Source organism: Sarcophilus harrisii, chromosome 2 (genome assembly GCF_902635505.1).
Source record: "Sarcophilus harrisii chromosome 2, mSarHar1.11, whole genome shotgun sequence".
NCBI classification, from domain to species: Eukaryota; Metazoa; Chordata; class Mammalia; order Dasyuromorphia; family Dasyuridae; genus Sarcophilus; species Sarcophilus harrisii.
Genome location: NC_045427.1, coordinates 520,855,008 through 520,879,984, shown reverse-complemented (window position 1 = coordinate 520,879,984; position 24,977 = coordinate 520,855,008). Strand labels below are relative to the sequence as shown.

The 24,977-nt window shown below is 37.5% G+C and overlaps 1 protein-coding gene across 2 annotated transcripts; it reads left to right on the top strand.

The window, feature by feature from the left end:
* The first annotated feature begins 9,345 nt into the window (after positions 1-9,345).
* On the top strand, positions 9,346-24,974 carry SLC51B (solute carrier family 51 subunit beta). Of its 2 annotated transcripts, XM_023497983.2 has the most exons (4): positions 9,346-9,505; positions 15,823-16,132; positions 20,801-20,891; positions 24,740-24,974. In XM_023497983.2, exons 2-4 carry the CDS (start codon positions 16,036-16,038, stop codon positions 24,963-24,965), a joined length of 414 nt encoding a protein of 137 aa, XP_023353751.1. In that variant the 5' UTR covers positions 9,346-9,505; positions 15,823-16,035; the 3' UTR covers positions 24,966-24,974. The 2 variants fall into 2 exon arrangements, with proteins under 2 accessions (XP_023353751.1, XP_031811233.1); XM_031955373.1 differs by lacking the exon at positions 9,346-9,505 and having other exon boundaries at positions 15,581-16,132.
* Positions 24,975-24,977: the final 3 nt, after the last annotated feature.

Genomic DNA, 24,977 nt, shown 5'->3' with positions numbered 1-24,977 from the left:
GTCTCTTCTGTCTCCCTTTGAGCCATATGATGTCACTCCATGCCACGTAAAGGATAGCAATCCTTGCTATAATTTTTCATGTCTCTTGAATTTGGTGCAGCCCCTAGGCTCAAACAAAAGTGTAATTATAATGAGCCAATCCAATTCACAGTCATTTATTTACCACCTACTCTGTATATGGCAATGGGGATAGTAAAAAGGCAAAATGAAATTCAGTCCCAATGTTTACACTCTATTGTGGAGAATACAAAATGTAAGCAATATCCTTGCAAGACAGCAATCCCAGGAGGCACAGCAGTGGGATGTTTGGAAAATATCCCAGAGGTTGTACATGTATATATAAGATTGACCCTGATTCATGGGGAGATAGGAGATAAGAAGTGGGAAATTTGAGAGGAATAGAATCTTAGAAGAGGGGGCTCCTCCACCTTGTGGAAGAGAAACAAGTCTGACTTGTTTCCTCCCAAGCACCTACATCTAGAAAGACTGTAAAAACTATGGAAACAGCTATAGTATCTTGAACTATATCCCATTAGGTGAGACAACCCATCACAGACATTATCTCTACTCCCTCTGTTTCCCTCTATTCCTTCCAGGAAGAGAAAAATATAGATGAACTGTCCCCTCCAGGTCCTAAGGCAGGGAGTCCTTTTTGCATTCTGTAGTCAGAGAATTTCAGAGAAATCCCTAGCTGCGATGATTTATTCCTACTCCATCCTTGACTGAGTGTTTGATTTGTTTCTCCTTCAATTCTCCTAATTAATCCTCCTTAATACATAAAAACAATTTTAGCCGGCCAGCTTTGACTGTGTGATCATTTGAGAAATGTTGGAAGTGTGTGTGTGTGTGTGTGTGTGTGTGTAATAAAACTGGTCTGGAATAAACATAATAGTTTACTCAGTATTTGGTTTGAGAGACAGACCTGGGGTTAATTTAGCTTGGAAAGTATTGATCTATCTCCAAGAAATAGATTCTCCCATAGCACCTGTAACCACTTCATTTTAAGATGACCCAAAATAACAAATGGGAGATGTAAATAAGGACCAGAGAAAGTTAACCTGAATTCACCTGTAGACAGAACATGAACCTAATATTATAAGTCCAGTGATGAGAACATGATACAGAAGAGAGATTGCATGAGATTTCCCAGGGTTCTTCTTCCCCCTGGCAACTGACCTTTAAAGTGATCCATTAAAGCCTCATATCATGTACTTCATTACATAAATAGATGTTTTCAGTGGTTTCAGGTCTGTCTAACTCTTCATGATCCCCTCTAGAGTTTTTTGGGCAAAGGTATTGGAGTGCTTTGCCATTTCCTTCTCCAGCTCATTTTATATAAGAAACTGAAGAAGAGTTAAATGACTTGCTCAGGGTCACAAAGCTAATTTGAACTCAGGTCCTCCTGACTCCAGGTCTGGTGCTCTATCCAATAAATTACCTAGTTGCCTAAATTATTCATTCTTTCATTCAACTGTCTTATATAGGAATATTTATTCTAGAAAAAACTTAGGTTGCCTTATCTTCAAAATAGAATTGGACTTGAATAATGGTTTTATAAGACATGCTCTTGATCAATTCAAATTTTTGTTGGAAGTAGCATGTTGATAGTTTTACATAATGTGGAAATGACCAGATAGGTGTGTACCAATATACTATCATAAATGCTCAAATAGTCTTGGATACTTAAACAGATCTGGATAATGGTGAGTATTCCTTCAGAGATACAAATCACAACCTATCTCTCCACCTTCCTACTCCATAGATATTTGACCTATACAACATTTCTTGTAGCTAGGAAGTAATGCACTAAATACTGGAAGATAGTTTCACCTCAGGAGGATTTCTGTAAGTAGAAATATAGAACAAGTTGATTCCAGGCATGAAGGATGCCCACATAAATCTAGGGAGGTCTGAGAAGGCAGACTAAGATTAGGAAATGAAATCTTTAAAACTTTAAAACTCCCAAAAAGCATTAACTAATTAACTATAAGCCCAAGAAATTTTACCTCCAATAACAGGTTCCATTAATCAAATTTCTGGTAAATCCTAAACAAATATTACCATAACCTTATAGTGAAAACAACAATTATCCAAGTAGATGTTTCATAAGTAAACATTATACATACAAATCAGTTTGCTTTGAAAATACCCAATACATAGAAAAATATCCCAAATTGCATATTGTCCATAACAGAAACATTTTCAAAAGGACAAAGAAAAAAAACTATTATTTTCAGAGGCCCTTTAAATAACCTCAGGATGACCCAATACAATCAATTTAAAATTTATATAGAATGTCCAAATACCAAATAAGAGAATCTGAAAGATTCTTAAAAATAGCAATTAAACTTTTAGAAATAATCCTACCAAAGTCAGCATCACATTTATGACCATCTTCCTCAAACAAGAAAACCATTATGTATCAAGAAACAAATATTCAGTCAATTAACCTAAAAGTAAGCATGTCCCTTTAAATCATAGTTCACTGCACTGGCAGTAACTTGATTAAAAAAAAAAACAAACAAAAAAAAAACAACTGGAACACACTGAGGGGGTGAGGGGAGCAAAGGATTCCATGTGGCCACCCTTCCCCCACTCCTGCATTCCTGGACAAAAATTCCCTCAGGTTCCCCACTCAATTTCTTATACGGGAATCCTTCTCAAGATATAGCCCATCAGTTTATCTACTTTCTCCCAATATTAAGTTTCTTCCCAAATCCACCAGCTTACCAACTTTCTCCTTCTTTCTTGCTACATACCTAAACAATCTCCAACAATTTTCCTAGCAGAAAGCAGTAGGGAGTGAGAGATGAATCTTTACCTTTGAAGACAAAGGATCCTTTCCTGTTTCTCCCTCCTCCACCTCTTCTTTCTACTGCCAAAAACCTTTCACTTACTTTCTAAAACCATGCAAACCTTTAATTGTTCCTACAAACTAATACTTCATGAATCAACTGCATTCTTCTTTCCAGTTCTCTTCAAAACTTTTAAGATTCACAATATAGTGAATAGCTAGATAACTCCATAAACCATAACTTACAATGTTAACATTTAAACTGAATCAAATCAATAGTTTTTTTTTTCCTTACAAAAGTTTTTTTTTTTTTTTTTTTTTTTTCCCCCTGCCTGAGTGTTGTTGTCTGACAGCAATTAGCATCTCTCTCTTATCTGAACAGGCAGAGCTTGAATTTTATTGCTCTTTCCCTTCCTCTTTAATAATAAAGGTATCAATATTCAAACAAATTCCAAGATCTTATACTCAGAATAAATGAATCTAGCATGCAAAGGCAATACAAAATTATTTCCCACAATTTTCAGAATTATCCCAAAGTTCCTAATCAAATGTTTTTCTCCTCCCTGAGTTTGAATCAGATAAGGTTTTAAGCAGGCTCTGAAAACTGCTTTAAGGGAAAAACTTTCCTGTCAGTTTAAAATGGCTAAGTTCCATTTACTTACAAATTAGTACAACAGGATATAAAAAGTTTAAAATCACAAGCAAATTTTCAAATAACCAATTCCCAAATTTCTTAATCACTGTTCTTAAAACTTAACAGAGCTCTTAAATTAACAAAACAGACAAATCACACAGAACATAGAATACACATCACATGGAACACAAATCACACAGACTGCAGTTACATTAAACAAACATCTAACACATACAGACTAGTGTGCTTCACTTGAAGGGGAGTCAGGGATAGAGTCCGAGAGGCTCCCTGGCCCATGACACCAGAAAGAACTAACACAAAACACAGACCAATGAGACCCAACACCCAACATAAGGGAGACAATGAACCGCCAGAGGGAACCAGTCAGGACCATCACATGGCGTCCCATGGAGGTGAGCAAGGGCCTTAACGCTGTGTCCAGCTGAGCCACTTGCTACAGATACAGGAGTACTCACCAGACCAGACAGACGCTGATCAGGAGCATCCTGCAGAATAGTCAGGCAGTGCAGGGGCCCTTCAGGATGCTATTGACCAGATTAGAATTTTAGACTTTTGCAGAATCCACCTGCACCGTTTCAAACTCGCCTGGGGCTGGGGAACATCCATCCCAGTGGCCATCCCTAGGTGGAGAGCATGTCGGTGGATCCCACAGAAGGTGAACCAAAGGCAATCTCAGTGGGAACTCCAAATGAAATGGACTGACATGAGATAGACAGCTCAGACCAGATTATTTAATTTAAAGCATCCTTCATTAGCCGTCCGGCTGGTGACTGACCCACTAGATGGGCTAGTGGAGATCAGCCCCAAAGCTGCAGTGAGGCAGACTTTGAAGCAAGTTTGCCAATCTTCGGTACAGCTTTGTGGTTGCAGTCTCTCACTTACAATGGGGAAATGACAGGACATGGAGGAGCACACAACGGGCATGTCGACATATGTTGCAATGTTGGCCCAACATTGTCAGACAGACCCTTCTCAGAAAGTCCAGGGCCTTATGACCTTTTAGGTGACCACTTCTCAGAAACTCTAGGTTCTCATGACCCAGGGATGGGACCCATTCTTTTGTCCATTTCACCATAAATTAAAGTCTCTGACCTGGGACACCAAGCCCCAAATTAGGATGACTCATGGAAAAAAAAGATCAAGCCTAATGGCATTATCTAATTTGGACAATCCCTCTATTTGTTCTAAACATTTTGGCATCTGGGACAGAGAATTTTTTGCCAGGAGACAGGAGACCTTAGACCCTAGATTTTGAGGACAAAAAAAAAAAAAAAAAAAGAGGATCCTCTGCTTTTTAAAAAAGATATAGGTAAAATAATACAACAATTCTTCAATTGGGGATTTTAGCCAAAACAGCACATGGCTGACTCCAGAGGAACAAGGCCAGGTAATAATCAATAAATCAGTACTCCACAGCAACCTACAATAAGATCAATGGGGAGCAGGCTATTCCGCATAGACTACAAAGGCCCAACAAGATCCCAAATGATGTTTTTAAATAGTATTTTATTTTTCCCTCTGCAAAAGCTCATGTTTCAAATTTTTCCTCTCTCCTCCTCCTCAAGACAGCAAGCAATCTGATATAGGTTAAACATGTGCAATTCTTCTAAACATATTTCCATATTTGCCATGCTATGTGAGAAAAATCTGAATAAAAGGGAAAAAAACATGAGAAAGGAAAAGGAAGACAAACAATAAAAAGGTGAAGATTATATGCTTTGATTCACATTCAGTCTCTATAGTTCTCTGGATGCAGATGGCATTTTCCATCCCAAATCTTTTGGAATTTCTTTGAATTGCTGCAATCAACAAACTTTTATTAAGCACCTACTATGTTCTAGGCACTGTGCTAAAAACTGAGTATACATAGAAAAGCAAAAGACAGTCCCTGATCTCTAGGAGTTCCCAAGCAAGGGGAGACAATAAGCAAACAACTATGTTCAAAGAAACTATATGCGGGATAAAGAAAAGAAATATCAACAGAGGGGCAGTACTGGAATTATTTAGTTATTTGTTTGTTTGTTTGCCAATGGGGTTAAGTGATTTGCCCAAAATCACACAGTTAATAAGTTTCTGGGGCTGGAGTGGATCTCAGGTCTTCCTGCCTCCAGGGCCAGCATTTGGTACCACCTGAGCATTAAAACTTAAAGAAAGTTTAGAAAAGGCTTCCTGTAGAAGATGAGATTTAAGCTAAGACTTGAAGGAAGCCAAAAAAGCCAGGAGGAAGAGGTAAGTTGGAAAAGTATTATAAACATGGGGAAAGATAGAATGTCTTGATTTAAAAAAAAAAAAAACAAACCCAACAAAGAACACAGTGAACATGGGATACATGAGTACATGGGAAAGTGTAAAGTATAAGAAGACTGTAAAGATGGAGGAGAAAGGGGATATGTGTGATTATAATTAATGTCATAATGAGTTTTAAAAGCTTGAGGTTCTTACATTTGATTCTGGAGTTAATAGGGAGTCACTGAAGTTTATTGAGTTGGGGGTGGGGTGGAGGTGGCTCAGTGAGACATGATCAGAATTTTTAAAAATTTCCCCTCCCAATACATGCAAATATGGTTTCAATATTCATTTTTGTAAGGTTTTGAGTTCCAAATTTTTCTCCGTCCTTTTCCTTCCTACCCCCAAGACAGAAAGCAATCTGTTATAGGTCAAAAATGGACAATCATGTTAAACATATTTCTGTATTAGTCAGTGCGAAGGTTTTCTGGAGGCGGCCTTAGTCTCAGTTGAAATAAATAATTACTCCAAAATGCAGCCAGCTGGTAAAAATGCAAACATTTATTTCTCCTTCCAAATTAGCCCGGTTAGTTCAGAGACCTATCTCTCTGCTTGAGCTCTTGCAGCTTTGTCCTTGGCTTCTGCCTCTGCTTTCTTCAGCCTCCAGCCAGCACCAAGGTAGAAGATGCAATGAATCTCTTGCCTCGAAGATAGGGCTTGTAGGCTTTCTTCCAGAGTCTCTGCCTCTGACCCCCGTGGATGTTCCAGAGAAATTCCCTCCTAGCTCTAAGAACTTCCTCCATATATATCATCTCCCAAAGGTTAACTCCTCCTTCTCCAGGCAGGGATTATGGGTTATCTCCCAGAGTGCTCTCTGGTCCTAAGAACTTCAAGGGAGGTGTGAATTCAGACTAAGCCAGCCCTGAATTCTCCCAAATGTGTGAACTCCATTGTGTACTTAGATACTTATGAGCTTTCTAAAGGTGTGAACACAAGCATTGTTTCCATCAGTTCCACTTAGTACCCTGTTTCAAGTTCTGGCCCAAAATAACTCTTTCTAAGATTAAATCAACTCCAATGGCTTAACAGTTTGTAAAAGATTCCAACAAGTCAGCATGGTCACAACTTCATGTTAGGAAAATTATTTTGGCAGTTGAGTTGGGGCTGGACTGGAATGGGGAGAGACTTGTGGCAAGAAGACCAACCTGTAGGCTATTGAAATAGTCCAGAGTAAGAAGATAAAAGCCTATAATTAAATTATATCTCCACAAACCTCAGTTTCCTTAAATGTAAGATGAGATGACTGGCCTGCATGGCTTCCAGTTCTAAATCTGTGGTCCTATTATAGATGGGAAATGGTACCCAAGATGAGCTTAGAAGGTAGCTAAGGGTTCCAAGAGGAGGAAATGAGGAGCTACATGAATACAACCTGAAATAGGACCACAGAATGCTCAATTCAGGAAATAGCAGAAAAAAAAAAAAAAAAAAAAAAAAAAAAAGGTCAGTTTTCCTAAACTGTGGTCATTGTAAAATGTGGAGATCAATGTAAAATAATTGTGGAAAAATAGACTGGTTCCAGATCAGGAAAAGCTTTAAAATGGCAAGAGTTTGCACTGTCTTTCTCCCACAATTTATAATCATTGCATTCCCTCCTTTTCCCAGATTCCTTTGCATATGGACTACTACTACTTATATTTTATTGCTCTAGTTAGGGGCACTTAAATGGTGTAGTGAACAGAGTACCAGGCATGGAGTGAGGAAGGACTGAGTTCAGATCCAGCCTCTGACATTTATAAAGCAACCACTTTGTGACACTAGGAAAGTTAATCAGCCCTGTTTGCCTCAGTTTCCTCATCTGTAAAGTAAGCTGAAAAAGGAAAAACCCAAATGGAATCACAAAATATTGGACTTAACTGAAAAACCAACTAAATAAAATAACAATATTCTTTTAATAGAAGATAAGTTAGTTGAGGGCAGATACTTATGTTTCTGTCTTGGCATCTCTAGTACCTAACCTGGTATCGGGAACACAGCAGACCCTTAGGAAATGCTTGCTGAATTAAAATAAATTTCTCTCCAACAGATTTCAGTCATTTTCCTGCTTTGAAGGAGAAACATGTATGAGGGAATAAAGTGATCTTAACCTTGATGACAAATCAGAAGTTTTAATAAAGCAATCTCTTTGGTTAAATATTGTTAATGTTAAATATTTTTAAATGGTTAAATATTGTTAAATATTGATAATGTGAAAGTAATTATGATTTTCATATAAATTGATATGATATGTGTAATGAATATACTACTTTAAAATTTTCAGAGCTACAATTTCCCCAGCAGATTCTGATTTGGGAGTCTGAGTCTCACAACAGCTTGAAATGTTCAATTAATTCTTGACAATATTCTCCTGTGTATGTTAAATGAAGTGAATAAAAAATTGCAGAACCCGTTCCCATCACAGAACTCTGGTCCTGTCTCCCACCAAATTATGACCCCTCAGGATTTGAAATAATCATTTAAGAACTGTTTGCATAGAACTTGAGAATACCCATATTGTCCTGCACTCCTGAGCTTGTCTTGGGAAAGCCAATCAGGCCCTGAAAATGATTGTATTGTAATACACCTTTCCCCTTCCCTTTCCACTTAGGATTTGTGTATAAAATCTGCTTTTTGTGCAGGAAGGAAAGTCTCCTTTCCAGGAAACCTTTTGATTTGCAAATCACATTCCTCACTGAAATCAATTGATTAAACTGCTATTTGATTTCTAAAAACCTATCTCTAGGCCTGCTTGTGTGGCTCCCGTTATTCACAGTTTAGGCACAAATACAGTAAAATTTTGTTAACAATAGTACTTGGAGAGAGTAGATCTTAGGTTGTAGGGCTAATATGAAGTCAAACTGGGGTCATTCACGACTAGAATCTTTCACCTTTCTGTGTCTCTCTGTGTCTCTGTCTCTGTCTCTGTCTCTTTCTCTCTCTCTCTCTCTCTCTTTCTCCCTCTTTCCCTTTCCCTCTCCTTCTTTCTTCCTCCTTCTCCTATGTCTCTCTTCCTCCCTTTTCCTTCTTCTTCTTCTTCTCCTTCTTCTCTCTCTCTCCCTTCTCTCCCTCTCCTTCTCCCTTCCTTCCTCTCTCTCGCCTTCCTTCCCTCACTCTCTCTTCTTCCCTCTTTCCCCTTCCCTCTCTCCCTTTCATTCCCTCCTTTTCTCTCTCCCTCCCTCCTTCTCTCTCTTTCTCCCTCTCTCCTTTTCTTTCTCTTCCTTCTTTCCTTCCTCCTTCTTTCTTTTTCTTCTGTTTGTCCGTCTCTGGGTCTCTGTCTTTATCTCTCTGCTTTTGACTGTCTCTTTTTGTGTATCTCTTTCTGTATTCCTCTGTTTTTCTTTCTCCATTTCTCTCTGTCTCTGTCAAAAAAACAAAAAAAAAAAAAAAAAAAGAAGAAGAAGAAGAAGCTTACCGGGTTATGGGATCAAACTTTTTTTCATTTATTCTTAATTGGAAATAGGTGAAACAGGTGTCCTTTGAGATTGTGTAACCATATCTGGTGACAGGAATCTATCTTAAAGAGATTTCAGAGGTCAGCTTGTTAGAGTTCAATCACCTCTAAGTTGTACAAGGGAAACTTTAGAAGTGGGTGTGTTACTGTTAAGAGAACTACCCTTGTGGGTTGAGGCTTTAAAAGACTCTGTAGTCATCACTCTCAGTTAAAAGGTACACCTCCCTCCCTCAGGGACTGCTCAGCATATGTGGTTGGAGAGTGATCAGTGGAAAGTGAAGAAAGAAAAGAATTATGCTGCTTCAAAGAATCAGTTGTTTGTCCTAGAATCAGGGCATTCCAGGTGAGTTCTTTGTTAATTTTAACTTCATGGGAGTTCAGGGATGTCAAGAGAGACAGTGGGAATAGTAACTAGATGTTTGAACCTGGAGTCAGAAGCCCTGGATGCAAACCCTAACTTCTGCCAGTTATTTGTGTGATCTTAGGAAAGTTCCTTCAACTTAGACCTTGGTTTTTTCGTTTGTATAATAACCTCAAAAATAGATTAGCAGTGTTCTCAGTTCTCTTGTATCTCTGAATTTATCATTCTGTGAGGACATGACATCTTTCTGTGGGTATTATAGTTATTATATATATATAGAGAGAGACAGTATATAGTTATTATATATATAGTATATATAGTTATATATATTGTTATTTATTATATTTATATAATCATAATTATTATATATGTTTATTCTCAAAATACTTTTAAAATCCAGGGATAGTAATATTATCTTCTGCTCTAAAAACTCTTCTCCAGCATCACAGTCTGAAAGTGGGTCAGCTTTCCTTATAGTCCAACTCTCACAGCCTTACATTGCTTAAAAAACCCTAGCTTTGACTATACAGACCTTCTGCTAGGTGGTGCAATGAGTAGAGTGCCAGGCTTGGAGTCAGGAAGACTCATCTTCCTGAGCTCAAATGTTGTCTCAAGCTGTGGGATCCTGGACAAAAATCCCTTAATCCCCTATTTGCCTCAGTTTCCTCATCTGTAAGATGAGCTGGAGAAGGCAATGGCAATATCTTTACCAAGAGAACCCTAAATGGGGTCATGAAGAGTCAGACAAGACTGAACAACAGCAACTACTATTCAGAAACATTTAAATGGATTGTGGGAAACATTTTACTTTTCAGAGACCTCTAGCCATGTGAGAGTCAGCAGGGGTATCAAATTCAACTAGAAATAGAGCCACTAAACAATACATAAAGATTCCTGTGGGCCATATATTGACTGATAAAATCACAAGTGAACATTACTTAGGTTTTATTGCATTTTTGTTTATTGCTCACTATTTCCCAATTACATTTTAATGTGGCTTGGCCAGATTCCTGAAGTGTGAAGAGTTTCCTGTCTCCCGTTTGACACTTTGGTAGAATATAGTGCTGAATTTGTCTTTACAAAGACTGAAATTAAAGTCCTGACTCTGACACTGAACAACTATGGGACTCTGAAGAAGTCACATAATTCCTCTCAGACTTAGACTTCTCTACTATCCAGAAAATCAGAAATCCTTAATGTCTTATGAGGTAGCACTGCTCAGCTAGAAGGGAGGAGAAATTTTCCATATTGGTCTGCTTCACTAAGAAAGCAGTGACAGGAGTAAAGAAGAAGATAGAAAGGCCCAGCTAGGAAGTGGGTAATTGGACAAATTGCAGTGACTCCTTTCTCACACTTTGTTGGGTGTGCAGCAAGCTGCTTCTCATCTTTTATTGTGTAAGTCTCTGTAGGGCTAAGTTGAAAAGGAATAGGTATTCTTTGGACCATTGATGTTTTCTTCCCGAGTCCATACTCTAAAAATTGGCCCTCCACCTAAAATTTCAGGAATGCTTAACCATATTATCAATCCAGTGTATGTTTCATTTTGTTATTTTTCAGTCAGGCTAACTCTTTGTGACCCTGTGGACTGAAGCCCAGCATGTCCTTCTATCCTCCACTATCTTCTGAAGTCTATCCAAACTTGTGTTCATTGCTTCCGTCATGGTCTCTTTTCTTCCCATCTTCTCCCATTCTCGTCTTCATTCACCCTCAATCTTTCCTAACATCAATATTTTTTCCAGTGAATCCTGTCTTCTCATTATGTATCCAAAGTATTTAAGTTTCAATTTTAGCATTTAAACTTCCAGTGAATAACTTGAATTAATTTCTTTAAGTATGAACTGATTTGATCTCCTTATTGTACATGGGATTCTAAAATGTTTTCTCCAGCATCATAGCTTGAAAGTGGCTGGCCTTTTCTTATAGTCCAACTTTCATAGCCTTAAATTGCTACTGGAAAAACATAGTTTTGACTATAAAGATCTTGATCAACAAGATTATGTCTCTATTTTTAAATAAGTTGTCTAGATCTGCTAATGACAAATATGACAAATATCACACAGATTGAGGTGAGATAGACATGCTGATATCTTGTGAGATAAATATTTAAAATGCCATACTTTATCATGCTCTTTTTTATCTTTAATATACCACATTTTTCAGCATGACATGAAGGGATTTGACTTCTACTTTTCTTACTTGTGCTAAAGTAGGGGGCTAAATGTATTGAAAGAGGAGCAGATGATTGAATCCAATCAAATCACAATTGCAACCATGTTCAGTTCAATAGATGAAATTTTCTTAGGATTTCTTTTTTTCCCTTCCCTAAATTTCCTTAAATTTACAAATAGGATGATTTTCTGCTCATGGATAAAACTTATTAAAAAAAAAAAAACTTGTAAAAAAAAGTTATGTTCCTCTATCTAAACTTGAAGATGTTGCATAGTCACAAGGAGAGTGTTCATAGTTAGAGATTATAAGTAAGAATGGAGCATTTTGAACAAAGAGAGGAATCTGGGAGGACATTCCCTAGAGAAAGCATATTTAGATTGAGTCTACACAGACCTGAGAATCAGTCTTCTTGACTGTTCAATTGATTTCTGCACCATATCTAAGATACATAAAGGGTACTTTGTCACAGAATAGACCTTAAGAGGGTGCAAAATATTCTTTAAAATTATACTAAAAATCTGTCACATTTACACATTGATAGCACATGCACAGTTTTCAGGCAGAAAAAAAAAAAACTGACCATAGCATCTACTTAGCAAAAATAATTAAAGTAGGTAGCCACCAGACTTGCCCCCATCTGTGAGTCACTATAGTTATTGATTTTCCTTCCCACAAAATTGTATTCATCTTAATTATTTCTTGTACTATTTCCATATTATGAATTACAAATGAGATCTGAGAGAGTGTTTTGTTTTGTTTCTTTCCCCAAGTACCAAAATTGTTAGCTATGACTTTTGTTGATTGATTGGTAAAGAAAAAAACATGGTCAGTTTAGTCAAACAGTAGATTTGACTTCTGTTTCCTCTCACCAGTGTGTTTGATGGATAGAATTGGACTTTTGTTTTTGATGGGTCAGGTTTTTGATTGATTGATTGATTGATTGTGTGTGTGTGTGTGTGTGTGTGTATGAAATGGGAAAAAAAAAATGAGGCAAAATTAGACCTAGAGTATACTGTGGATCTCAGAGTCAGAGTGACTCCATCCAGCTTAGATGGAGTTTGCCTATTATGGCCAAGAGAAGAAACTGTTCTCCTTGGTGGGAAGAAAGAGGAAATCCCAGCTTTCTAATCCCCACTCTTTTTGCCTTTCCCTTTCCCCAAAGAGAGAATGAATCACTAGTTTCATTCAGGTCATTCTCCCTTACAGCTGAATTGTTGAAGTTCAGGATTTGGTAACCGATCAATATTGTTAAATTTATCTTTCAGTTGTGTTTGTAAGTGGAAATGTATAAAAAGTGAGATGAAATACTATCAGGCTTTAAATAGATCGTTTATGTCACAAGGGTTCAGATTGTCTGTCCTGTGACTGGGTCCAGAGTCCAAATCCTAGCTAAGGATGTGGAAAATGTAGAACAATATCTCAAAAAGAAAGCATAGACTTTCCAGAAGGCATTAAATCATTCGGTTCGAACTAGACTGGTTTGGGGTTCTGCTGGCTAGAGAAATTGGAGTGTCTGTGACAAATTGGGGAATGGCTGTGACAGCTGAGTTGCGGGAGATAAAGGACATTTTGAATGGAGACTGTGATAAATTTTGGCTCAAAATTTTACTTAGTGAATGGGAACCCCACTGAGGAATGATGGGACTGGTCTTTCCCTTGGAAACCCAAGCAACTGGTAAACCATCTCCTTTTTCTCTCTCTTTCTCTAAGAAATAGAGGAAGTTTTAAATACTAACTCTTTGTTTCCTTTTGGTAAGCTGTTTCTCCCTGATTCATTTGTACTTTAAAGTTCGCTTTCCTTTAAAATATACAATCATTTTTTATTGTCTTTATTTAAATACAGAGAGAGGGCAGCTAAAAGGCCCAGTGGATAGTGTGCCAGGCCTGGAGTCAGGAAGTCTCATCTTCCTAAATTCAACTCTTGCTTCAGATACTTCTTAGCTGCATAATCCTGAGCAAATCATTTAACCCCGTTTGCTTTAGTTTCCTCATCTGTAAAATGAGCTGGAGAAGGAAATGGCAACTCATTCCAATATCTCACCAAGAAAACTACAAATGGGATCACAAAGAATTGGACACAACTAAAAAAGACTGAACAACAAAAATACACAAGGGAGAATGTAAATGGGGGAGAGGGAAGGTGGCAATAAATATTTGAAGTCACAAGTTAATTAGAACAATGGAAAAGTCCTCAGTTCAGTCAGGTAGACATTTCATCTGGCTTAGGGGCTCAAGAACTATAATTATACATATTTAGAAATTGTATAAACTTCTCTAAAGGCAGAGTTTAGACTTAGATAGCAGAGTTCTTGGGCTAAAATGATGAAGTGTGTCTAAGAATGTGAGTATCTGAGACAAGAATTTCCACTCAGCAGGATTGGAGGAGAGAAAGGAAGTAGGAGAAGGTGTTATTAGAAAATCTGAAAGCTTGACTGGAGATAAACAAGGTCAGGGAGATTCAGCCTCACTACTTTAGGTTGGGAAAAGGGAAAGTCTTCTTTGTCCAAATTCTGCCCTTCATAGAGACATTTGTTGGTTACACTTTGACTCTGCAGGTATGTTTTAAAATATCTCTAGGCAATGAATTCATCTCGTTGCCCAGTTGTTATCTGCTTCTGGGCTGTTTTGGAAAGGGCAACTTGAAAAGGGCCCATGAAGATAAGTAAACATAAATTCCAATAATGGGATCATAGAATCCTAATTTTTTTAAGTTGAAAAGGACCTTAAACATTTAGTTCAGTCTTTCCATTTTACAGATGAGGTTGCTGAGACTGAGAGAGATAAAGGATTTAGAACCTTAGATATCTTGATTCCCAGACTATCGATCATTCTATTTAAAGGATTACTTGAAATGGCTTTTAAAGATTGCACAATTTTTAAAATGTGTTAATTTGTGTGTTGACAGCATGAGTAAACTTTTAGATGTTATTTTCACTCATGTGTAAGTCTTCAAAACTCCAATTGTCAGTTTCTTGGCAAAGACACTGGAGTGGGTTTGCCATTTCCTTCTCTACCTCATTTTATAGACGAGACAACTGAGGCAAGCAGGGTTAAGTGACTTGCCCAGGGTCACATTGCTAGTATTTAGAGCCAAATTTTATCTCAAGTTTGTCTGACTCCAAGCCCAGAACTCTATCCACAAAGCCACCTTCCGCTATGGAGAAACAATTTAACCTACTAGCATTCATTTAGCAAAAATAAGTTGTTGAAAACAGGAGACTAATGGATTGTATATCTGGAAAACATCTGTCTCTAAGCTACTATATTAACTCCTTTCCCACTAAACTCAATGTGTCTTAGTTACTTTTTGTATTATTTTGTATATATTTTTATATTATTTTCTGACCCAAGAAGACACACATCAGGCTCCACCTTTGACACTGGGTGTGGTACTTGGTGACTTACTCTTTCAATGCCTCAAGACAGCTCTGAGACTAGAAATTACAAGGAACTGGTGATCAGCATAAGTAAAGGGACTTTCTTCTTGGAGAGTTCCAGTAAAAGGTCAGGTCCAACCAGTCATAGCCACCGTGAATTATTTTGCCCTCAGGGTTCAGATCTGGAATCACCTCCAAGAAATTTTCCCATATCTTTTGTGTCCCTTGCTGTTAGAGCATTTTCATTCTTTAATGTACCTTATTTTATATTTATACACATACATATTGAAAAAAACCCCTCATTATCATTATCTCATTTGACTCTTACACAAACCTGTAAAGCATTAATCCCCATTTTATAGATAGAGAAACTGAGATTAATAAATTAGGTGACTTGTCCATGGTCATATAGTTACTAAATGTCTGTGGCAGGATTTAAATTCAGATCTTCCTGACTCCATATTCACCATTTACTCCATTTAGTTAATTGAATTGGATAGTTTCCTTTATATAGGAAATAGATATCAGTTAAACTAATCCCAAAATTGAATATTTACTTTTTCTGATCACGTAGTCCATTCTGGGGCCAGGATTGCTTTAGAATCCTTTTACTAAGAGCAGTTTAGATTAAAACTGGTTTCTATGGAGCTCTGCAAAGAAGCAAGAACTAGAAAAGGAAGCAGGATCAAAGCAAGTAAGAGTTTTAATAGAATAAGACCTACCTCTTTGTTGTCCTTGTTGCTTCCTCTCCAGTTTCCCGGTCCAGAAAACCAGCTGCCTCATCCTCTGACATTTAGATGAAGAATAAAAAAACTTCAGGAACCAACTTGCAAAGCAATCTTTCTCTAGCAGCCTCCAAGTCTTTTAGGCAAACCTTCCAGGCTTTAGTCTCAGCCCTGAATGATTCACTGGGCAACAGGAAGGCCAGAGGGGTTGTAAAGGAATCCACATCAGAAACATAGCAACATGGATGGTAGCGATGGGCACGTTGGGGCCCTGTCGGGGCCAGGCTGGTCGGAAGAAGAGCTGGAGGAACTTCTGTGGCTTTACCGGGCGGATGACTGTAAGTTCTTGGCTTGTTATTTGTCCTTCATTCTTGAAGAAGACCATGACATAGGAGGTGATGCTACAAGTTGCAAGTGAATTTGATTTAAATAAGGGAGGGTCATGCAAGGTCACCTGCCTCCCTTTCCCCTCCAGAGCCATCAGGGTCCAGTGGCCAGTTATAGATCAGGATGACTGAAGATGGCCCTGGATGCAATGGGAGAACTTGGCTTTTTTAAAGCTAAGGTTTTCAAAAAGTCTGTTTGATTGAAAATATATCCATTCAATGATTAAAGCTTATGCTCAGAAAGGAAGAAGATTTCTGGGGCTAATTAGGTCAAATTTCCACAACAATCAGGGGAAAAAGGCAGTAGAAAAGCCTAACTTTGTTTTTCTTTGGGCCCAGTTGGTAATTAATGAAGGAATATTTAGTTAATTGCCATTGTCTCCCTTTAAGAGTTCCCATTTTATGGATCCCATTTGATTCAGGTTTTTTTTAGATCCAAGATGGCTACTCCTGATGAGGTCCTGGGTTATTCAGTGGGGCTGGCAGATAAAGCCTAAAACACTAATAAGATTACTCCCTAGGCAAGCAGGGAAGGACACTGATGGGGATCAGCTCAACCCACCCCTGTGGAGGTCTTGAGTAACACCACTTTACTTTGTTCAATCAAAAAGTCAAGTTATGTCAAACCCCCAAGGTTAAATTTCCCTCATAAATCTGTCTGTGGCACTCATCATCTTTGCTGAATCCCTTTTGGGTTATAGCCTGCCATGGCACTCTGCCTTATGGTGATTTTCTCCTTATCCCTTCCCCATGCTTTGTGGTGTCTTTCTCCTTCTTATAGCTAAATCTTTTAGGGTGCTAAACTCTATGGATTTAGTTTGTGGACTAAGAGCACACTCCCACCTCATGGAGTATTTCATTTCTCCTGGTTAATTGTGAGTTCCACTAGGGAAGTTGCCTTTTCCATTATTATTTGTTAAAATCCCTTTCCTTACTAAGTATATACTTTCCCAAATATATTTCATATTTACCATTTCTGGTTTCTATTGTATCTCTTCATTTTGTGTGTACCCTCTTCTCATAAATAAACCTATCTTTTGCCAAAGAGAATGGCCATTGTGAATTCTTCACAAGACCGAATCCCAACATTTCGTGCCATTTGCTCTCCTAAATCTTATCATTTGATGCCTGAGCATCAATCTCAACATTTGGTGCCTGAAATTTGCTGGCATTCTTATGAAAAGGTAAGAGGTCCCCATGTTTTAGTACTATTCTTCCATGTATCAAGATCACTTGGTGAAAATCCAGTTATTTTTTTCTTTCTCCTGGGCTCATTTATCACTCAGCATAACTGGGTGCTACTTGATTGAATTATTCAGGGGACACCTTGAATCAAATTGCTTTGCCATTTCTGATGTAGACCCCTCTTTTCTGGAATTCTTGAACTGTGGGAGTCAGCTACGAGGATGGGACAGGGACCTTCTGTCCACTACTACTGGCAGATTGAGGTAGCTAAGTGATGCAAGCCAGGTACATAAAGCACCAGGTCTGAAGTCAGGAAGATCTCAGCCTTAGGCATGAACTTGCTATGGGGCTCTGGGAAAATCACTTAATTCCTGTTTGCCTCGGTTCCTCATCTGTAAAGTGGGGATACACTAAAAAAAAAGGAATAGCAAATCACTCTAGTATCTTTGTCAAGAAAACGCCAAATAGGGTCCCAAAAAGTTGACATGACAGAATTACTCATCAGCAAAACCAAAATGTGTTAGCTGGATTAAAAGAAATACCAAAAACAGTTCCTTCCTTCAAAAAGCTTACAATGGAATAGGGGAGAAAACACATGCAAACAAATATATACAAAGCTAGCTATATGTAGGATAAATAGGAAATAATTATCAGAGGGAAAATAATAGAATTATGAGGGGTTGAGGGAGGCTTCCTATAGAAGGCAGGATTTTAGTTGTGATTTAAAGGAAGCCAGAAAGGTCTATAGTCAGAGCCTAGGAGAGCATTCCAGGGCTGGAAGATAACCAGAGAAAATGCCCAGTACAATTCCTGGTCTCTCTATTCTGCCCCTCTTCCTAACTTCTACACAGTAAATACCCACCTCTCACTCACTATCTTCACGTTCTCTCCCCTAAACCAATAAGAAATTGACATTGTATACTATGAATTTTTAAAAAATGGTTCTCAGGCAAACATTGTGCATATGCAACATTGTACAATGACCACTTGGTCATACCATACATAAAGTATCATACCCACTTGGGCAATTGGCATTTTACCAGATATCAAAGCTTTAAGATAAAGTAGCCAATATTTATCATAGATAAAGGAATAAAGAGTTCCCTAGATCAGGTGGTTTCTAACCTGATATCCAGTGAACTTTTTAAAAAAAATATTTTGATGACTCTATTTCAAAATAATTGGTTGTCTTTGTAATTTTATTTATTTTATGCAATTAAAACCAGTATTCTGAGGAAGCCAACCATAAGCTTCAGCAGGCTGTGAATATCCATGGCAGAAAAGGTTAAGAACCCCTACTAGAGATATACTTTCAGTGAATCATCCAGTGAGTAAGGAATTTATTGAGGCAATGGAAGAATTAAAGTATGCCTTCTCAGGCACCTCCCTCTTACTATCAGAATTATTTTTTAAAATAGTCTTTTATTTTCTCCCCAATTACATTTAATGACTACTTTTACCATTTAAAAAAATTTTTGACTTCCAAATTTTTTCCTTCCCTCTCTTACCTCCCGCCTCCTTAAGGCAGTAAACAATTTAATATAGGTTTTATGTATGCAATCATGTAAAATGTGTTTTCATATTAGTCATGTTGTAAAAGAAAAAAGAAATGTGAAAAAAATATAAAGTGAAAAACAGTATTCTTCAATCTCTACTCAGACTTTGGAATTTTCTTTGATCATTGTATTGCTAAGAATAACTAATTTATTCACAGTTGGTCATTGTACAATATTGCATATGTTTGGATAATGTTTGCCTGAGAATTATTTTTTAAAAATCATATATATATGTCAATTTCTTAAATATCTAATGGTACTGGTAGGGACTTCCCATACCCAATGATGAAAATTAATAGATAGATCCATGTCAAAACAAAGTAAAGTAGGAAGCCTGTCTTATTGGGGGTATACATATGAGGAATTGCAAACTACCTGGGATCAAATAGATTCTAATATAGAAGATGGAAAAAAATAGGGAGGGAATATTCATGAGAAGAGAAAAAGGGTTCCAAGGTAAAGGCAGTCTAGTGCCAGCCAGAGAGGAACCCCACTGAGATGAGCTCAGCTTTTCAAAGTTACCAGTGAGATTTTCCTGATACTCTGAAAGATTTTGCCCCATATCACTGGAAAACCACAAACTATCATGTGCTCAGAGAATAACATTAAAAACTTTTATCTTCAACTCATGATGAAACATAAGCTTATTTACTATCAGAAAAATTATAGATTCAGATACAAATTGAGGTGTGTATATATATATATGTGGATACATATGTATATATGCAAATAATACCCACATATATAACATAGATGCATATATTATATATCTATGGAATGTGGTTAATACAGTAATTTGCAGTGCTTGATAAATACATATTTGTAATGGATTTTGTTGTTCTTGATTTCTCAGTGAATGAGGGACGGGTAGGTGGGAATGAGAGAATTTGGAACCAAAATAAAAATATTGAATTTTAAAAACCAAATCAGAATTCTAAATCAGAAATATAAATCTGCTTATATAATAACCATATAATGCCAAATAAGAATATATATTCTTTTGTTTTATTTGAGTCTCCTATTTTTCTCCCAAATGTGGATAAATAAAAATAAAATAAACACAATGAAAACATTTCTTTATTATTTCCCCTGAAGGCAGAAATCAAAGGAAAGCTTCTACTAATGATTCTGTTGCCATAGGGAAAGGAGACAATACCACCTTCCTCTCTCTCTGAGGGACATTATAAAAACAAACCTATTTATTTCCATAAAAATCTGATGTTTCTAAAAACAAGAGAGCCATGGATAAGAAAGGGGAAGGCTTCCTATAGAAGGCAGGATTTTAGTGGAACAACTGAAGTCATTGGGGAAGATGGAGGTCCATAGGTGATAAATTACTGGACAGGACAGAACAAACTTTAAAAAAGGTTATGTGATTGCTGAATGATGGTGGCAGAGGAAAGATTTGAAGGTAGCAAGGGAAGCAAGTATACCAGTTCCCCTTCCTGATCCTATATAAAAAGAGGTGTGAGTAAAAGCAACCAGTGTGAGGGGAAATGGCAGGAAATTTGTTTCCAGGTGCAAACTAAATTTTAATGAGCACTTGGATATGGAAGGAATAAGTGAGTTAGAAATCAAAGATAAGGAGGAGGAAGTATAGCTTCCTTCCCTTACTCCATCCCATCAATGTCATCACCTAGACAAAGCCCTAGCTGCTTATGTTAGTTCAAATTCTGGACAGGGTTTTGTGTCTCACATCAGACTCCCTAAAATTGGAGATGGTTCTTTTCTTCCTCAGCATCCCTGCTCAGTGCCCCATAGTGAAGATAAGAGTGAGGCTGACTGATTGTCAAACATGAAGTACTATTGTGTTGGATCATAACCCCCAGATCCTCCTAAAAGATTGAGTAGCAATTGTTTGTATCTTTTCTTTCTACAGCAACACCATGGAATATTGCTGTCCTCGTCCTCTCATGTGCAGTATTAATCTTGAATGTCTTCCTTCTAGGGAGAAGTATCATGGCAAACAGGTTAGAAAGTTATTTATTTATGCTCTCTGGTCATCTTTGAATAATGTGTTTCTAATTTTGTTTTAAGAGAAATAAGATATTTTTCTCTCCCAATATGATTCGTAAAGCATTGTGTATTAAAATAAATAAATAATTAAAAAAAAAAAAAAAGGAATAAGGTGGCTTTTCCTGGGAAAAATTTATTCTGGACCCTGTTTGACTTCTCTTGGCTTCTGCCCATAATTTAGAACTGGGAATATGTTACCCTCAAGGACCTCTCAAAGTTCAGCCTATGATAAATGAAATGCTGCCACCCAAATTCCCCTTCTTGCAACCCCTGTAAGATAAGGAAGGGAGAGAGAAAAAGACTAAAGAGAAAAACTGGAATGTTTCCAAAATTATACTATTACTTATTCAAAATAGAATTCAATGACAACTCATGGAAAAATTTAAAAATCGTAACACTCCATAGCTTCATTAATAACCACTAGAATCCAGGGACAAGCGATGTCATGGTAAGGTTATATAATAACCAATTCATTCATTCAAAAGATATTTTTTGAGAGCTGATTATGTGAAAGGAACTTTGCTCAGTGTTGAAGGTAGAGGGGGCAAAATGAAAAGATGGGATAAATCAGTCAGGGTCCTTTTTCCTAATTAAATTGGTGATCATGTGTTATAAGTTCTTCAGTAGATAGTGTTTAGAACTAATGATATGTTAAAAAGAATCCTAGACAAAAAATAACCTAAACAAACACCCCACAAGAGAGCTGGATTCCAAATCTCACTTCTGGAACTTAATAGTTACAAAACTGTAGGCAAATTCTAGATCTGTACAATGGGGCTAATACCAGAGGTATTTACCTAACAGGGTTGATATGAGGATGAAATATTAATATAATCAGATGCTTTGGAAAACATCAAAGACTACTTAAATGTCAGTTATTATTAATTGTTGTTAATATTATTATTAATAAATGTTATTATTAATAATCACTAATATTATTTGCCACAAAGTCATCAATCAATGACCATCCAATCCAATAAGCATTTAGTAAACATTTATTTAGGAATGAGACATGGTTTACAAAATTCTGATATCTTTGATGGTTAATCACTATAATCTTGCTACATTATTATTGTTATACCAATATTGCTTTTGAACCTCTGTAAAACTTTGAGTTTTTCTTACTATTTTTTCACTTTTTACTTTGTTTCATTGTTATTTATATAGTGTCTAACCTTTTATTCTACATTTCTATATTTAATATAAAATGTATTCCTTACAACACCTTACATGCAATAGAAATATTTGTTGAAAAAATGTTAGGCTCCACCTACCAGGGAGGGACTTTCTAACAAATGCTCGCCCCATTTTACACCACCTAACCCCAGTGGACATTTGAGGATATTAGCTCTGTGGCAGCTGTTGGAACTTGAACCTTTGGCTCTGTGCCTTGGGGTTGTTGCCCAGATTTTTGGTGAGTAATCCATTCATTGGTTTCTAGGGTTCTTATAGACTGCTCAATCAGATCAAGACTTGAAGCGTTTCTTTTCCAGTAAAACTAACAACGATAACAATAGCTGGTATTTATATAGCACTATGAAGTTTGCAAAGTGCTTTACAAATACTATCTCATTTTATCCTCATCAACAACCTTGAGAGACAAATACTATTATCATCCCCATTTTATATAGAAACAGGCAGACAGAGGTTAAGACCAGTGGTTCCAGTCATATGATGGATGCCAGCTGGGCAATGCTACATGATCCTGTGATGGTTTCTAGGCACTGCTAGAAACTGCTGGACATTGCTTCCTGCTTCAAGGCTTCATCTCTTCAAGGCCATTCAATTGCCATCTTAACTCTAATCCTTCAGGATATGATGGCAAGAACTTCTCCCTGATAAGGACTGATTGAAGATCTTTTACTTATAGCCACACCCAACTAATAAAATCTAGTTTCAGTCCTTTTTTCTTCTTTCTCTTTCTTCCCTCCCTCCCTGCCTCTCTCCCTCCCTCCTTTCCTTCTCCCTTTTTCCTTAATTTTCCCCTCCTTCCTTCTTTCTCTCCTTCCTTCCTTCCTTCCTTCCTTCCCTCCCTCCCTCCTTCTGTTTCTTCCTTTTTCTTCTCTTCCTCCTCTCCTCTTTCCTTCCTTCCTCTTTCCTTTCTTTCTTCTCTTCCTCCTTTCCTCTTTCCTTCCCTTCTTCCCTCTCTCCTCTTCCTCCCTTCTTTCCTCTCTCTCTTCCTTCCTTTTCCCCCTTCCCTTCTTTCCTCTTTTCCTGCTTTCCTTTTTCCCTCCCTCATTTTTCCCCTCCCTTCTTTGCTTCCTCCCTTCTTCCTTTCTTTTCTCCCTCCTTCCCTCCCTTCTTTTTTCCTTCTTTTCTTTCCTCCATCCTTCCCTTCCTTCCTTCTTTCTTTCCTTCCTTCCCACCTTCCTTCCTTCCTTCTCTGTCTTTGTGTTAATTATTTTATTTCAGTTCCAAATTTTCTTCTGTCACTTCCTCCCTCGCTCACTGTCATTCATGTGAAGTTATAAATACCATTTCCATATTGATAACGTTGCAAAAGAAAGAAAGTTAGGTTAAGTAGTTAAGTCTTAATGTAAATTCTTTTCTTTTCAAACTCCATGTCAGGGAGGAGATTATAGACTTCTGATCCAGACATCTAATTTAGGGCCAGACATTCTCCAAATCCTCTTTGGTCTAGTAGGAAAATGAAATTAAGTCAAAGCAAAAGATAAGCTAAGGAGGCAAGATCATTATTTTCTAATCACCTACATCCTACCTATATTATACAGATTTATCCTCCGCAGACCCAACGAGGGAATAGTCAAGGCCATAAGCATTTATCTAGCACTTACTATGTGCTAAAATAGCAGTTAAGTGGCTCTGAAGAAGCAAAGCCCAGAAGCAGGAAGCAATGCCCAGCAGCTTCTAGCTGAGTCTAGAACTGTGCTAAATGCTTTATAACTATTATCTCATTGGGTCCTTATAACAGGTCTGGGAAGTAAGTGCTCTTATCTTCATTTTACAGTTGAAGAAACCGAGGCAGACAAAGGTTAAGCGGCCCAAGGTCAAACAGTTCAGAGTCTGAGATAGGATTTGAATTCAGGTCTTCTTCACTCCAGGTCCAGAACTGTATCCATTGTGCCAACCAGATGTATATTCTAACCAACAGAAAAATCTTGCTATCTTCCCAAAGCTATGTTGAGGAATACTTAGTAAGTTAGTCTATAGTATATTATTTATATTGGAACTAATAACAGATGACTAGTGAGAAGGGCTAGCTCCAGATGGTAACAAGAAGAGTGCCATTCTATGGGGATGAGGAGAAGAGGTTAAGTCTCTAAGGGAGGATTTGAACTCTGGTCTTTTTGACTCCAAGTCCAATATCCAACTACCACATTGCCTCATTGCCTCTGTAAACAATGGAGAACCACTGAAGGTTTTTGAAGTGGGAACCAATGTGGATAAAATGAGATTAGAAAGACTAACTTGGCTATATATAGGAGGGAGGAGAGACTCGAGTAATTATAATAATTTGGACAAGTAATGAGGTTCTGGTCTATAGTATTTGCATTAGTAATCGAAATGAATGAGTTGGTGTGAGAGACCTTTCAAAGGAAGAATCTCTTGTTCTAGCATTGATGATTCCATACATACCATCTGTCATTTTCTCTGCTGGAATATAAAATGTTTAGTTTATACTTGAGGCCATTTATTTGGCACAGCCAATGCGGAGCCTCTGCACATATCAAACACCAAGTCTTATGAACTGATAACTCTAACATCGCCTAACTCAGTGTCTGAAGTCAGGGGATGAGTATTCAGTCTCAGCTACTTATTTCTTTTTTCCCTTTCTTCTTAGAAAACGGAAGATGAATTCCCAGGATGAACAAGAAATGAAAACCAAATCCTCTTCTGAGACTGCAAACAATAAGGAGGACCCTTCGTCACCGAAGGATGGTAGCAGCTTGAATGTTCTAAAGGAAACGTTGCTCTCCCAAAACCAAAACCCAGAACAGACAATGATTGAATGGAAAGAAAAAGCCCATGTAGACATTGCTCTGGAGTCATCAGAATATGGAGTCTAGTGAGATTATGGG